Raw genomic sequence first — 14,508 nt, forward strand, 5'->3', positions numbered from 1 at the left:
CGCCACTGGTAACCAGGAGTTGGTAGCTATATGTGTGCTTTTCTATATATTTTCTGTCTCTCTCTCCTTCTTCTAATTCCCTCTTGGAACATTTTGAGTAACTTAATATCAAATGTGTTTAAAGTTTGCTAAGTTGAATAGGCCAAATTAATGCTGTGAGAAGAGTTTTATGTTGATTGGATGTTGTACTAAATATTTTGCCAATTTTCCCTGATTTTCTATAGTTTACCAGTACTTTTGTGTTTTTTTGACCTCTTGAGAATATCTGGTCGGTATTTCTCCCATGCATTTAACCCAGAGTACATGAACCACTGTAAAGCTCTTTCAGTGAGTTGATTGGGGCCTTACAGAGAGGGAGACTTGATGCTGTGCCACCGCTACTCAGCAGTAGCTAAAATATCAGTGTGTTATCAACACTTATCTAGCTACAACTACAAAGCATAACAATATGAAGGCTAACTCCATCCCAACCGGACTCAATATAGTCAAGCATGACTTCCCTTGGGTTAATCCATGCTGACTACTCCTGATGATTCTGGAACCTTTGGTTGGAGCTAGATGATCTTTAAGGTCCCTTCCAACCCAAACCATTCTATGATTATATGATTCCATAATTAAAGATTATCAAGAGTGGTCTTGCAATGACATCTGCTAGCTCCCTCAGCACTTGTGGGTGCATCCCATCAGGGCCTCTGGACTTGTCTGCATCCAGTTAGCATTACAGTAATTTCACGAATACAAGCCGCACTGAGTACAGTAAATTCACGAATACAAGCCGCACTGAGTATAAGCCGCATCGCCGGGTGTTGGCAAACATTTCGGTTTTTGTCCATAAATAAGCTGCACCCGAGTATAAGCCGCTCTGTGTTCGCAGCGAGGACCCGCGTGCAACAAAGTTGCCAATTAGTAACAGAATCGCGGCAGGGCGGGGTTTACTGGCTCGGCTCGGGCCATGAGGGCTCAGGGCTGCCGACAGGGCTGGGTGGCCCAGCTCGGCGCTGCCGCTCAGCAGGGATGCTCGGGGCCGGCCGCCGCTGCCACTGGGTTTGGTCACCCCGGCCCGGCGCTACCCCACGGCGGCAGGGGGGGCACAGAGCCCGCCGGCACCTGCAGCGGCCATGGGAGCCGGGGATGGAGCCTGCCTGTTCCTGCGGCGGCGGCACGCGGGGACGGGAGCCCCCCGAGCCGCGGGGCCAAGCGGAGAAAGTTGCCCGCCTTCCCCCCAGCCGCGGGGCCAAGCGGAGAGAGCTGCCCGCCTTCCCCCGAGCTGCGGGGCCAAGCGGAGAGAGCCCCTGCCTCCTCCGAGCCGCGGGGCCAAGCAGGAGAGAACCCCGCCTTCCCCCGAGCCGCGGGGCCAGCAGGAGAGAGCTGCCCGCCTTCCCCCGAGCCGCGGGGCCAAGCGGAGAGAGCTGCCCGCCTTCCCCCGAGCCACGGGGCCAAGCAGGAGAGAGCCCCTGCCTCCTCCGAGCTGCGGGGTCAAGCAGGAGAGAGCTGCCCCTGCTTTCCCCGAGCTGTGGGGCCAAGCAGAGAGAGCTGTCCCTGCCTCCCCCGAGCCGTGGGGCCAGCAGGAGGGAGCTGTCCCTGCCTTCCCCACCCCCTGTGCTGCCTGCACAGAGCAGCTCCACCTGCCGCGCAACAGAGTATCAATTTGTAACAACCGCGTAAATGCAGGGTTTTACTGGCAGGAGCTCGACTTTGCAGTTTGCACTGACTTGGTTTGCACTCCCAGGGTTGAAAATGTCAGAAAATTATTCACATATTGGCCGCACCTGAATATTAGCCACTTTCACGGTATGAGAGCAAAATTTTGGTCAAAACAGTGCGGCTTGTATTCGTGAAATTACTGTATAAGCCGCATCTCTGGGTGTTGGTAAATATTTCGTTCTTTGTCCATAAATAAGCCGCACCTGAGTATAAGCCGCTCTGTCGTTCGCAGTGAGGACCCGCATGCAACAAAGTTGCCAAATAGTAACAGAACCGTGGCATGGCGGGGGGTTTACTGGCTCAGCTAAGGCTGTGCAGGCTCGGCCCGCTCGGGGCTGCTGACGGGGCCAGGTGGCCCAGCTCGGTGGGGCCGCTCGGGGCTGGCCGCTGCCTCTGGGCTCGCTCGCCCCGGCCCTGCTCCTGCCGCGGCGGCGAAGGGCGGGGGCGGAGCCCTCCGCCTCCTCCCCGAGCCGTGGGGATGTCAGCACAGAGCCCCCTGCCTCTCCCCTGCCTGAAGTAGGGAACTCCCCTGCCTTCCTCCCTCCCCCCACGCTGCCAGCGCTGAGCTGGCCCCACCCGCCATGCAACACAGTAACCAATTTGTAACAATAGCGAAATCCTGGATTTTACTGGCAGGTGCTCGGCTCGGCACCCTGGCTGGCACTTCTGGGGTTGTAAATGTCAGAAAATTATTCACATATTAGCCGCTCCTGAGTATAAGCCGCATTTCCGGTTTGGGAGCAAAATCTTAGTCAAAATGGTGCGGTTTGTATTCGTGAAATTACTGTAGTCTTCCATTACCTGATCCTGTTCCACCAAGGGTACATCTGCCTTGCCCCAACCTTTTCCCCCTGGCCTCAGGGGCCTGGTATTCTTGAAGGTTGGTCTTGCTAGTAAAGACTGAGGGCAAAGTAGACATTCAGTATTTCAATCTTTCCATATCCTGTAGAACCAGAACATGTAACATTAGACAAGCCTTTTTTGTTTTCTTTCACATCCCTGGCCAGACTAGATTCCATTTTGGCTTTAATTTTCTTGACTTCATCACTGGAGGATAGGACAATGTCTCTGTATTCCTCTTAGGTTACCTCTCTCTGCTTCCACCCTCAGGTTGTGAACCTGCTTTTTACCCTGGTTCCTCCTATCAGGATCCTGAACTCCACCATCTCATGGACACTGCAGCCAAGACTGCCTTCAGCCTCCAAATTCTCAATGAGCCCCTCCTTTTTTTGCCAGTATGAGGTTCTGCAGAGCATCTCTCTGTCTTAACCCTTCTATCATTTGTGTCAGAGTACGGTCATTGATGCTCTTCAGGAAACTCCTTGATTGTTTCTGCCCTGCTGTGTTGTCCCTTCACTTTTAGGGATCCTGACTGGGAGACCACTGTACATGGAGGAGTTAATGATCACCATAACAGTTAACCTGAATAGACCCAGACCTGTGTTGTACTCCATGTATAGTGTGGCCATCAGGTTAGCATTTTTCTATAGATTCCTTGGCCAAATGACAAACATAGCCAACTTGTTTTAACAGAGAAACCTTCAGTGAGTTCCCACTTGGTACTGGTAATTGCACTACATGCATGGTTTTGTGTTTATCTAAAAATGTAGTAAAAAGTTATCATGCAAACATTATTTTATGAATAGAGTTGTTTTCTTGTTAGAAAATTATATGATAACTGGAATGACCAAAAAGGAAGAACCTCTCTCCATGGACAGAATTTGCCCATGTCATGTGAGAAATCCATACAGAGTCTGTCCAACTCTGCATGAACATGGAGTTCCATGTGTTATTTATATTCCTCTTCTTATTCTGTCTTATTTAAACAACTATTTTATTAAGCCATTTATTGTTGGGACTTTCTTATTGAGACAGAGAAAGAACTCCTCACCATCTGTCTTTCTCTCACCCTCCCCCAGTGTAGAACACCAGCAAATATTGGGGTGGCTGAAGTTCCTCATGAGGAACAGGGCCTGCAAATATGAGGTTACTTCTAGTTGTTTGTAGAAGGCCTCATCTACTTGTTCTTACTGATCAGTCAGTCTAAAGCAGACATCCACTACAATATTGACTGTATTGGTTTGCTTTTTAATCCTTAGTCATAAATTCTCAGTTGGTTCATCATCCATCCCTAGACAGAACTCCATACATTCCAGCAGCTCTTTCACATAAAGGATAACTCTCCTTCTTGCTCCTCACTTCTGCCTCTATCTCTCCCTGTCTCCCTCTCTCACGTGTGTTCTCCTCAGTCTGTCCCCATCTCTCTCGCGCGCTCTCTAGGTCTCTGTCTCTCTCTGTCATTGCTTTCCCTGTGTTTCACTTTCTCTTTCCCCGTCTGTTCGCCCCTCTATTCTCCCCCTTTCTGCCCCTGTGTCTCTCCTGGTCTATATTCTTCTTTGTCTCTCTTGTCATCTGGAGGAAGGAGGATACAGTGTGCTTAAAGTGACAAGCACAGCTCTCTGTCTTCCGCTTCCGCCGTGACTTGCATTGTTTCTTCCATTTCTTCTCTACTGCGGACAGCGGTCGGCTGAGCCCTCGCAGGTAGAAGCGTTGCCTCTGCCACCTGTCTCGGCCGCTCCGCGCGTTTTGCAGCATCATCAGGGACCGCCACGAGTCAGGCGCCGTCGCTGCCCGCCAACGGGGCCAGGGCAGGTACTAGGGAGGGCCGCGCCATGACGTGCCGTGCGGTGTCGGCGTTCCCTCTCGCTTCTCATCACCCTTTTCTGTCTCTGTTCCACAGCAGCACCTGATCCTGCCCCCCCGCAAAGCCTCCCAGGCGGCTGCGGTGCGTCCATGAGAACCCTGGATGCGGGGTACTCGTCCGCGGTTCCGAAAGCTGCGCACCCTCCAATCGTGCTTCTCGGCAGTGGCAGTAGGTGGAAGACGTCGAGGCAGCGCTGGAGTGAGTGGGGGCGGCATGGCGTCCTGGCGGCGAAGATGGCCGGGGCCCGACTTGCCCTGGCTGTGGGGCTTGTGCTGCCTGGTTCTGGGGTCCTGGTGGAGCGCGCTGGGCTGCCCCGTGTCCTGCCGCTGCAGCTCCTTTCGGATGTGGTGCACGGAGCCGGCGCCAGGTATTATCTCCTTCCCTGTCCCGCAGCGGAACGCCGAGGGCTTAAATGTCACCGAAATGTGAGTACGACTTGGACCCAGCCCCGGGAGAGTGGGTGGCGGGGATGGAGCCGCCGGAGCGACTTGGGGACGACCGGCAGAGGGGAAGTTCACTGCACTGAAATTCACTTGCTCCGCAAACTGATGTTCTAGCTGGAAGCTTAAAAGTCCGATGTGATTTAATTAGGACTTGACTTCCCAGATATATAATTTCGAACCCATTTAGATGATAATGCTAGTTGCTCGCGGTACGATTTCCTGGGAAAGTCGGCGTGGAGGTCGGGGGTCCGCGGAAATATCTGGGATTGCAAAAGCACGCAGTCAAGTACCGTCCCCGGCTCTTGTATCTGCTGGGGCGTGGTGTGTGGGTGGGTGAAGTGTGCATCATCCAAAACTCCCTTCTGCGTCCGTGGCAGTTTTGGAACTGTTTTACATTTCTCTTTTTAAAATATTTGTCCCCTCCGTTTATTCCTGTGAATGGAGAGTACAGTGAATGCTCTGTCCATAGGCACGTGAACCTTCTTTGCCCGTCCCTATAAGGTCGCTGAAAGGAGAAAAGACTGTCTGCAGGAGAATGAGCATTGCAATGTCTCTCAGCAAGTGTTGGAGCAGTAGGAAACCCTCATTAATAGTGAAGAAAGTGGAAGGGTTTTTTTGATTGTTTTTTCCCCTTTTACCCATGTGTCATTACTTTGACTGCAAATGATTTCAGTAAAGGAACCCAGTAGCTTTTAGTGTTCAGTCCTTCACCCTCTTTACAGATCTGTGAAATCTACATACATTGTCTGAGAAAAGCTGCAGAAACATGCTAAGCAAAAGTTTTGCATACCATATTTTAGATGATAGACATGGTGAAAAAAACCCTCTGTTTTGTCCATTTTCATCTTCCTCAGCACCTGCTGTTTCTGCATTATTTCCTATGACACTTTCAATAAAAAAAGATAACAGAACATTTCCCTCCAAAATATATTCAGATTTCTAACTTTCCCTTCTCTTTATTTCTCCTCTTTTTCAGTTTTCTTTAGAAACAATGTGAAAATGCCATTAAATTTGGTGGGACTTCAGATTAGTTCTAGCTCTTGGGCTACCTTTCTGCAGTTTCTTATAGTCAGTTTACTGCATTTCTTTATGTATGTGCGGTACATGGGGGAAAAACTGGAGACATTAATTTCTTCTACTCATATAGGGCCTACCTTGGGTAAATTTTTAGGACCTAAGAGAGTGAAGTAATATTTTTAAGTTGTTGCAACAGTTATTGTTTCAGATTTTGTTTAATATTCTGTGAATTGCTTAATTAAAAGAAAATCTTGTTATGCATGATTGCTCATTTTTATAACTTTTGCTGGCATGGTTATTCAATTTGCAGGTAACTCAGCAATTTCCCCCTAGAACTTAAGCTCTGTTTAAAAGATCAGAGAAGAAATGCATATGTAAATATATATGCTAGATGTGACCAACTGTCCAGGTTTAAAGGGACAGTATTGTCAGGAAAAGAAAAAGGCGAGAGTTTTTTTCTTTCAAAAATGGATAGTGAAAAATTCCCTCCCTCCCAGTTTACTACAATTTGGAAATTCAGGAACTCTCAGGCAAAAGGTATGGGTTTGGAATAACAGTTCTTTACTGATAGATCTACAAGACAAACAAAAAACAACATCAGCTATGAAAAAAAAAAAAATCAGTGACAGAACAGAACGAAACTCAGTCTCAGTCCCTTTTTTCAGTCACAGATGCCCTCCTCCGCACAGTCCCGATGGAGCAGGGCAGGGCAGCCTCTCATTCGCGGCTACTGCAGGAGCAGGGGATCGAGGTGACAGAGCCATCCCAGGTGGGAGAAAAGGTGCAGGAAAAGAACTCCGCTCACCGTCGGCGTTCCAGTTCTCAGCACTGTTCTCAGAAGCAGGAAGCTGTAGCAGTCGGAGTGCAGGGGCCTGGTCCCACCACGGAGAGCAACCTCTCTTCCCGAGTTTGGGCCGGTGAACTTCGAGTGTCCCCCCACCCCCAGAAGGACAAAACAGCACTCCACCATCCACCCCCACCCCTCAAACCCCCCTCCGCAATTGAGCAAATCGGGCCAGCCCAGCTATTCCTTTTGTCTTGAGCACTTAACAGCTAAAGGGGAGCCGCCCTGGCCAGCTTAACATAATAATGGGAAAAATTTCTAAAACTCCCCCAACCCCCAACACCAACTTAAAACATGTCCAGTCATTTTCCATTGATATTTTTTGGTTTCATTATTTTCTGTGTTTTTTTTCAGCATCACTGTTAAATTTCATATTTCTTTGCAATTTTTACCATATCATTCTGTAACACTACATGTTGTATTTGGTGAGCTAAAAATAATTGGGACTACTGAATTTATCAGGAGATGCTATTGCCCGTATCAAAGATGCTATTGTTTTAACATAAATCATGAACACCCTTTAATTCATTTGTAGTGTCCTAGTTTGGAGGACAGGTGTCTGCTAAGAAAGGCAGGAGCCTCTCTTTGAAAATGGAGAATGTAAACCCCCTCCCTCCAAATTATTATAATTTTGAAATCAAACAGCTCTCAGGCAAAGATATGGGAATTAGGAATAACAGTTCTTTACTAGGGAAATTAAAACAGAAATACAATACTACAAAGAAAACAGACCCCAAACCCTGATAAAGTCAGAGTACAACCTGACACCCCGTCAGGCAGGGTGTTGGTAGCAGTTCGATTAAATGATGACTGCAGTCCTTTTGTAGTGACAGATGTGATTCAGTTGAAGCAGTGGTCCTGTAGAAGGTGCAGTTTCCTTTCAGAAGTCCAATAGTGATGTGGAGAAATCCAGCTTCCCTCTGGAGTCCAGTGGAGAAGGGGGCTACCTTAGTGTCCCAAAACCTCTGTTTTATCTTGGTAAGAAATGTTGAGCCCTTCCCCCTGGCTGGAGCCACTTCCAGTGGGATGAAGTAATTTTATCAGTCACACAGTGGGACTCAATGGGACATTAGCAGAAAATGACTTGCTGGAGGTAGGATGGGTTGTGAAAAGATAAAGAACAATGCCCTGCCTGGTTTCAATGGATGGCCCATTAGCAGAACATCTCCCACAGAGATAAGCATCAACAGATGGTGATAGAATAGACCTTTTATCACACCCTGTATTGTAACACAAGACATGTAGACATAAATTAAAAGTTGAACTTCCTATCCTCAAGCAGATGAACACTCCCTCCCAACTTGGTGCCATCTGCAGACTTGCTGAGAATGCGTTCAGTCCTCTAAAGTAGATCACTGATAAAGATATACTGAGCTCTGGGGTGTTATGAATGGATGTGAGGGTTTAGATAAGTTCTTGCCTTTTGCCCAGGCCTCCGACAGGAGACAGTAGCTTTATTGAGTTAGTCAGCACCCTAAAAGCCACTCTAATTTGCAAGTTCTTTAATAATGGCTTATCCAGTCTATTATAGAATGAATTATTTATTTAATAGACATAAAACTAACAGATATAAGACTTAAAAAACTACACAGGAATAAAGACAAAAAGAGACTATTAGTAGGTATATACAGCATGAGGTTAAAGGTACCTATTAATGTTTCAACTAGCGAAGAAATAATATAACCTGGGATTCAATGTATCTTACCATCCAATGGTTGGTGGGGCACACATCAAGATCCTTTCCCTCAATCCCCAGGAAAATAACAATGGAATTTGAGTCCAAACTGGGGAGAAGTCCTGAATGCTTGTCAGGGTGTGTGTCAGAGATTTCTGCCTTTGTGATAATTTATGTGTCCTTTATAGTTTGTAAAATAGTGTCTTTCAGTCAAGAATATTTCTTTTATCTCTTCCCACATCTGCTGTCCAGACTAAGATATTGATTCTTAGCTGAGACCTGAGCCCTTTTGGTACCAGAGATGACCCTGTGCTAGGCCTTTCATCCCCTGGGTTATTTCTTTATGCACCAACTATCTGTGGTGTGGGGGTAGACATCCTACCATATGGGGAACACCACTAGTGACCATCTGCCAGCTGGCTTTAACTCTATTCACCACCACTCTCTGGGCCCGGTCATCCAGACAGTTTTTTACCAAGCCAACAGCATATCTGTCCAAGCCACGAGCAACCAATAAGAGTAGATTTTTGTCTTGTTGCTTAAGGTGCTGACATATGCTGATCTTAGTCTGGAAAGCATGTGCCCATGCCAAAATTGTTTTATCATAGCACAGCTTCATCATAATAATTGTTTTGTAGAATTGATTTATTAGAGATAAAATGAATTCCAAAGTGAGACCTGAATTAAAATAATAAAATCAGCAACTGAAGCTCAAATGAAGAACTAAGGAGCACGAATGCTGAGAGTAAAATTAATATATAAATATTATTAAATCCATACACTATAGGTACAATGGCACACAAGTAATTCTTGACCAGATCACTTGAACAAAAATATTAATATGATAATGAGTCACTTTAAAAGTTTCAATGATTTTTTGTAAAAAACCTGATTTAATATTTTCTCTTTAAGTAAAATGTACTGTTAATATATATCAGTATACATGACTCTTTATAGTTCTTGCTATCAAAGTATCTTCTTGCAGTGCAAGTATGTTCCTGGTCTAGTTTAGGAGCTGTAGTATGATATCATTAATATGTTGCCTTATGATTATTCAGATGAATGAGGTTTGAAATTATTTGGTGCATTTCAGGAAGAACTACTCAACAAAACACTAGGTGACTTTAGCATTTCCCCTGTAAAAGAGATGTGATTGTGTAGTGTATACATTTCAAAACCACAAAGTAAATTTCTTATGCAGCTCTACAAAACAGTCTAGAATTGCTAATAAATAAGAGAGGATAATTTATAGAGGTAATTATTTAACAAGTCATATGCCTGTGGTAAAGATACTTATGTCTGTGAAGGATGGCATGGCTTGACTTGATTTAATGTTTATTTCTGCTGTTTTGAAATGATAAAGTAAAATGCAAAGCATTAGGCTGCAAACTATTGAAGGGATTTTGGACAGTTGAGATATAATAGGTCCTTTTAGTAATTTTGCTAATTAGTAATTTTAGTAAGTGTTTTTTCATCTTCCTTTAAAATTCTTGCTTATGGTGAGTTGAAAGTAAGCATTATGAAAATCAGTTTTGTAATTTCCAGGCTCCAAAAATACCCGAACTATCACAAACCCTAAGGTTTTATATATGCCGGGTTTTTTTTGCTCTCAGGTAACCTTTTGCATCCCTTGTTTTAAACCTTGTTCTTCCAGTCAGTGAGGGTCTCCTTGGGAACTTATCTGGGGTTGTCTCTGGCATGCTGAGACAGTACAAGCTGGATTTTTCTGGAGGATGGCAACATTCTTCAGGTGTTCAATGTTGTGCAGGATTGGGCTAGCAAGATACTACCTTTAGTTCTGTTGCGTTGGCCCGGGCACCCAAAACAGAGACACGGGCACTCCGTGATTCTTGCAACAAAAGCCCTTTATTATTCAGAACTGCTCTTTTAATAACCTCTTAAATGTTTCTCAGCAAGCACTCCTGATTGGTCCAAAGTTCAGGCTGTCCAGCCCCCTGAAACCAGGCAGAAACCCATCGGGCCAACCCCCTGTCTGGTTCTAGATCTTTCCCCTGGTGGGCTGTCTGTCCCACCAGAGTGCATTTTCCATATATGGCAAATTTAAATGCCCAGTACAAGCCAGCTTGTACTGCCACATAGTTCTATGGCCTCAGTCGCTGGAGTTTTAAGACAGTTTGGGATTATATACAAAAATGAAAGTACAGTACAGTAATTTCACGATTATAAGCTGCACCCTTTTGACTAAAATTTTGGTCCCAACCCAGAAGTGCGGCTTATACTCCCGAGCAGCCAATATATGGATGAGGTTTAGAAATCTGCCAACCCAGAAGTGCGAACCCGCAGCAGCCCTGAGCCAAGCTGGAGGCCGCCTGGCTCCGGCAGGACTGGGGCCGCCCCCAGCGGCCATGGGGGAGCGGGACCAGGGACACCGCCTGCAGAGGAGCCGGGCTGGGGCCACTCTCTGGCGGGGGTACCGGGTCAGGGCCGCTCCTCGGCGGCGGTGGGGCAGCGCTGAGCCGAGCCAGTAAACCCCGCGATCCTGCGATTCTGTTACTAATTGGCAACTTTGTGAAAGTTGCACGCAGATCCTCACTGCGAACAAAAGTGCGGTTTACAATCAGGTGCGGCTTATAATTGTGAAGTTACTGTAATTTCACAATTATAAGCCGCACCATTTTTACTAAAATTTTGGTCTTAACACGGAAGTGTGGCATATACTCCGGAGCGGCCAATATACGAACAAAGTTCAGAAATTTGCCAACCTGGAAGTGCGAGTCTGCAGCAGCCCCGAACTGAACCGGAGGCCGCCTGGCCCTGGCAGCAGCGGGGCAATGCCAAGCCGAGTCCGCCTGGCCCCGAACCGAGCCAGTAAACTCCGTGATCCCACGATTCTGTTACTAATTGGCAACTTTGTGAAAGTTGCACGTGGATCCTCGCTGCGAATGAAAGTGCGGCTTATAATCCAGTGCGGCTTATATATGGTAAAAGAACGAAACGTTGCCGACACCCAGAAGTGCGGCTTATAATCAGGTGTGGCTTATAATCGTGAAATTACTGTAATTTGCATAAATTTGAGGCCATGGTCTAGACGATGTTTTCATGAAGCTTCCCCTTCTTTCCAAACTAATGAGAAAAGAGAAGGCCCAGGAATCCAGCTTCCAATATCTTTAGAAAAAATTTACCAGATGTTTTCTATTCTATTTTTCCTTTATGATTTTTATGTTGAAAATATAAGATCTCAAATCACTTTAATATGAAAACTTTTTCATAAGTACAGTAATTTCACGAATACAAGCCGCACCAATTTGACCAAAATTTTGGTGGAAACCTGGAAGTGCGGCTAATATTCGAGGGCGGCTAATACATGAACAATATTCTAAAAGCTGCCAAAATGGAAGTGAGAGCCCGCGGCAGCCCCAAGCCAAACTGGAGCCCGGCCGGCCCCGGCTGAGGTGGGAAAGCCTGGCAGAGGCGGGGCCAGCAGTGTGGGGGGCGGGCGGCTGAGCCTGAACCAGCAGGGCGGGGCAGGGGGGGCGGCAGAGCCCGGGCCAGCAGGGCGGGGGAGCCCGGGAGAACTGGGGTTAGCAGTGCAGGGGAGCATGGCAGAAGCAGGAAGGCCGGCGGGTGGGGCTGCCTGGCAGCGGGGGAAGCCCAGCAGGATCGGGGCCAGCAGCGTGGGGGAGCCCGGCGGTGCGGGGGCCTGCAGTGCCGGCCAGGGCGAGCAAACGCGGCGGCGGTGCAGACGGGAGGGGGCGGCCGGCGAGCCTGGCGGCGGCGGCTGCCCCGCCAGCAGGGCGAGCAAACGTGGCGCAGGGCGGCCGGCGTGCCTGGCAGCAGCGGCGGCGGCAGCCCTCCGACCGGGCGAGCAAATGCGGCAGCGGGGCGGCCGGCGTGTCTGGCAGCGGCGGCGGTGGCTGGCCCGCCGGCAGGGCGAGCAAACGCGGCAGCGGGGTGGCCAGAGCGAGCCTGGCAGCGGCGGCGGCGGCTGGCCCACCGGCAGGGCGAGCAAACGCGGCAGCGGGACGGTGCTGACGGGAGAGGGGGGCCAGCGAGCCCGGCGGTGGCGGCAGCCCTCCGGCCGGGCGAGCAAACGCGGCAGCGGGGCAGCCGGCGTGCCTGGCAGCGGCGGCGGCGGCTGGCCCGCTGGCAGGGCGAGCAAACGCGGCAGCGGGGCGGCCGGTGTGCCTGGCAGCGGTGTCGGCGGCTGGCCCGCCGGCAGGGTGAGCAAACGCGGCAGCGGGGCGGTGCTGACGGGAGAGGGGGGCCAGTGAGCCCGGCGGCAGCTGCAGCACCACCCGGCCGGCCCCGTTGGCAACCATGAGCGGGCCGAGCCTTCCTGGCCCCGCCCCGAGCCAGTAAACCCCGCTATGCCGCAATCCTGTTACTAATTGGCCAATTTGTGAAAGCTGCGCACGGATTCTCGCTACGAACGAAAGTGCGGCTAATATTCGGGGTGCGGCTTATCTATTGACAAAGACACCAACATTGTCGAGGCACCGGAAGTGCGGCTTATACTCCGTGCGGCTTGTATTCATGAAACTACTGTAAATAAAGGTTTTATTTCTCCATTTTTAATTACAGTAATTTCACGATTGCAAACCACACCTGATTATAAGCTGCAGCTCCGGGTGTCGGCAACGTTTAGGTCTTTGTTCATATATAAGCTGCAGTGGATTATCAGCCGCACTTTCGTTCGCAGAGAGGATCCACGTGCAACTTTCACAAAGTTACCAATTAGTAACAGAATTGCGGGATCACAGGGTTTACTGGCTCGGTCCCGCTCGGGGTGGCCACCAGGGAGCGGCCCCGGCCCCGCTTGCTGCGGCCACCAGGAAATGGGAGTGCAGCGTGCCCAGCCGCTGCTGCCAGGAAGAGGGAGAGCGGCATGCCCGGCTGCTGCCGCCGGGAAGAGGGAGAGGGGCGTGCTCGGCCGCTGCTGCTGGGAAGCGGGGGTACGGCGTGCCGGGCCGCTGCCACGCTTCCTGGGGCTGCAGAGCGCTGCCGCACTTCCCGGGGCCGCGGAGTGCCGCCACAATTGCTGGGGTCGGGCGGCGCCGCCGCGATTTCCGGGGCTGGGTGACACCGCCATGCCCCCCTGGGCCCTGGCAGCACTGCCACTGCGCCACCGCTGCCCCACTGCCCGGGGCCAGGCGGGCTCCGGCTCGGCTCGGGGCTGCTGTGGGTTCGTACTTCCGGGTTGGGAAATTTCCAAAATTTGTTCATATATTGGCTGCTCCTGAATGTAATCCGCACTTTCGGTTTGGGAGCAAAATTTTAGTCAAAATAGTGCAGCTTATAATCATGAAATTACTGTAGTTTTAAAGTAAGAGGGGAAAAATAATGTACTTTTTGGATTGCAGTTCTCTCTCTAGTGTTTCTCAGCTGTCACTGCAGCAACTTCTAACATGTCAATACAGGTGGCTAGTAGAATTTCTTTGCCCAAGTTGGATGAATACAGTAAGTAGTGAATATTAAAAATATGAAAAACTAAGCAGAGAACTTCAAAAACCCTCTCAATACCTTATTGATTTTAAATGCATCTTTAGCTTACTCTATTTGGAAAATCTCTCATTGAAAACTGTCCTTTAAGAAATGAAACACTCCTAAGTTATAATTTATGTGAATTTAAAATGGAGAAATAAATTCTTAGGTTTGAAAACCATATGCCTATGCTGCATGGGATGAAAATATAATCTATTACTGGACATTGTTTGCATTTGCAAAGATCTACTTATATAAATGCATGTAGACACATAGCTCCTGTTGAAATGTAATATATTGGGGATGCACTTTAATTTTTTTTTGATTGTGAGCCTAAGTTTTCAGAAACTGCATAAAACCAATCAAACCAAACTAACATCCCCTGAAATATGCATATAGAGATCTTGTTTCTTGTATAGCTATTATTAAACATATGTAGTGGTTTTACCTTGGCTGGATGCCAGGTGCTCACCAAAGCTGCTTTATCACTCCCCTCCTCAACTGGAAAGGGGGAGAAAATATAATGAAAGGATCATGAGTTGAGATAACAAGGAGAGGTCATTCACCAATTACCGTCATAGGCAAAACAGGCTTGACTTGGGGATAATTATTGAATTTATTGCCAATCATATCAGAGCAGGATAATGAGAAGTAAACCCAAATCTTAAAAAATCCTTCC

At 48.5% G+C, this 14,508-nt stretch overlaps 1 protein-coding gene across 6 annotated transcripts in view; it reads left to right on the forward strand.

Moving 5' to 3' along the window:
* Positions 1-3,982: 3,982 nt before the first annotated feature.
* Positions 3,983-14,508, forward strand: part of LOC117005044 (BDNF/NT-3 growth factors receptor-like) — a 333,795-nt gene continuing 323,269 nt past the window's right edge. For 4 of the 6 annotated variants that reach the window (XM_033076269.1, XM_033076272.1, XM_033076273.1 and 1 more), the window contains exons 1-2: positions 3,983-4,356; positions 4,445-4,833. In XM_033076269.1, the coding sequence (XP_032932160.1) occupies positions 4,511-4,833 (323 nt within the window). In that variant the 5' untranslated portion in view covers positions 3,983-4,356; positions 4,445-4,510. The remainder of the gene's footprint in view (positions 4,357-4,444; positions 4,834-14,508) is intronic. The other 2 variants (XM_033076270.1, XM_033076271.1) reach the window with 2 other exon arrangements.

The sequence above is a fragment of the Catharus ustulatus genome, chromosome W (genome assembly GCF_009819885.2).
Source record: "Catharus ustulatus isolate bCatUst1 chromosome W, bCatUst1.pri.v2, whole genome shotgun sequence".
In the NCBI taxonomy this organism is placed as follows: Eukaryota; Metazoa; Chordata; class Aves; order Passeriformes; family Turdidae; genus Catharus; species Catharus ustulatus.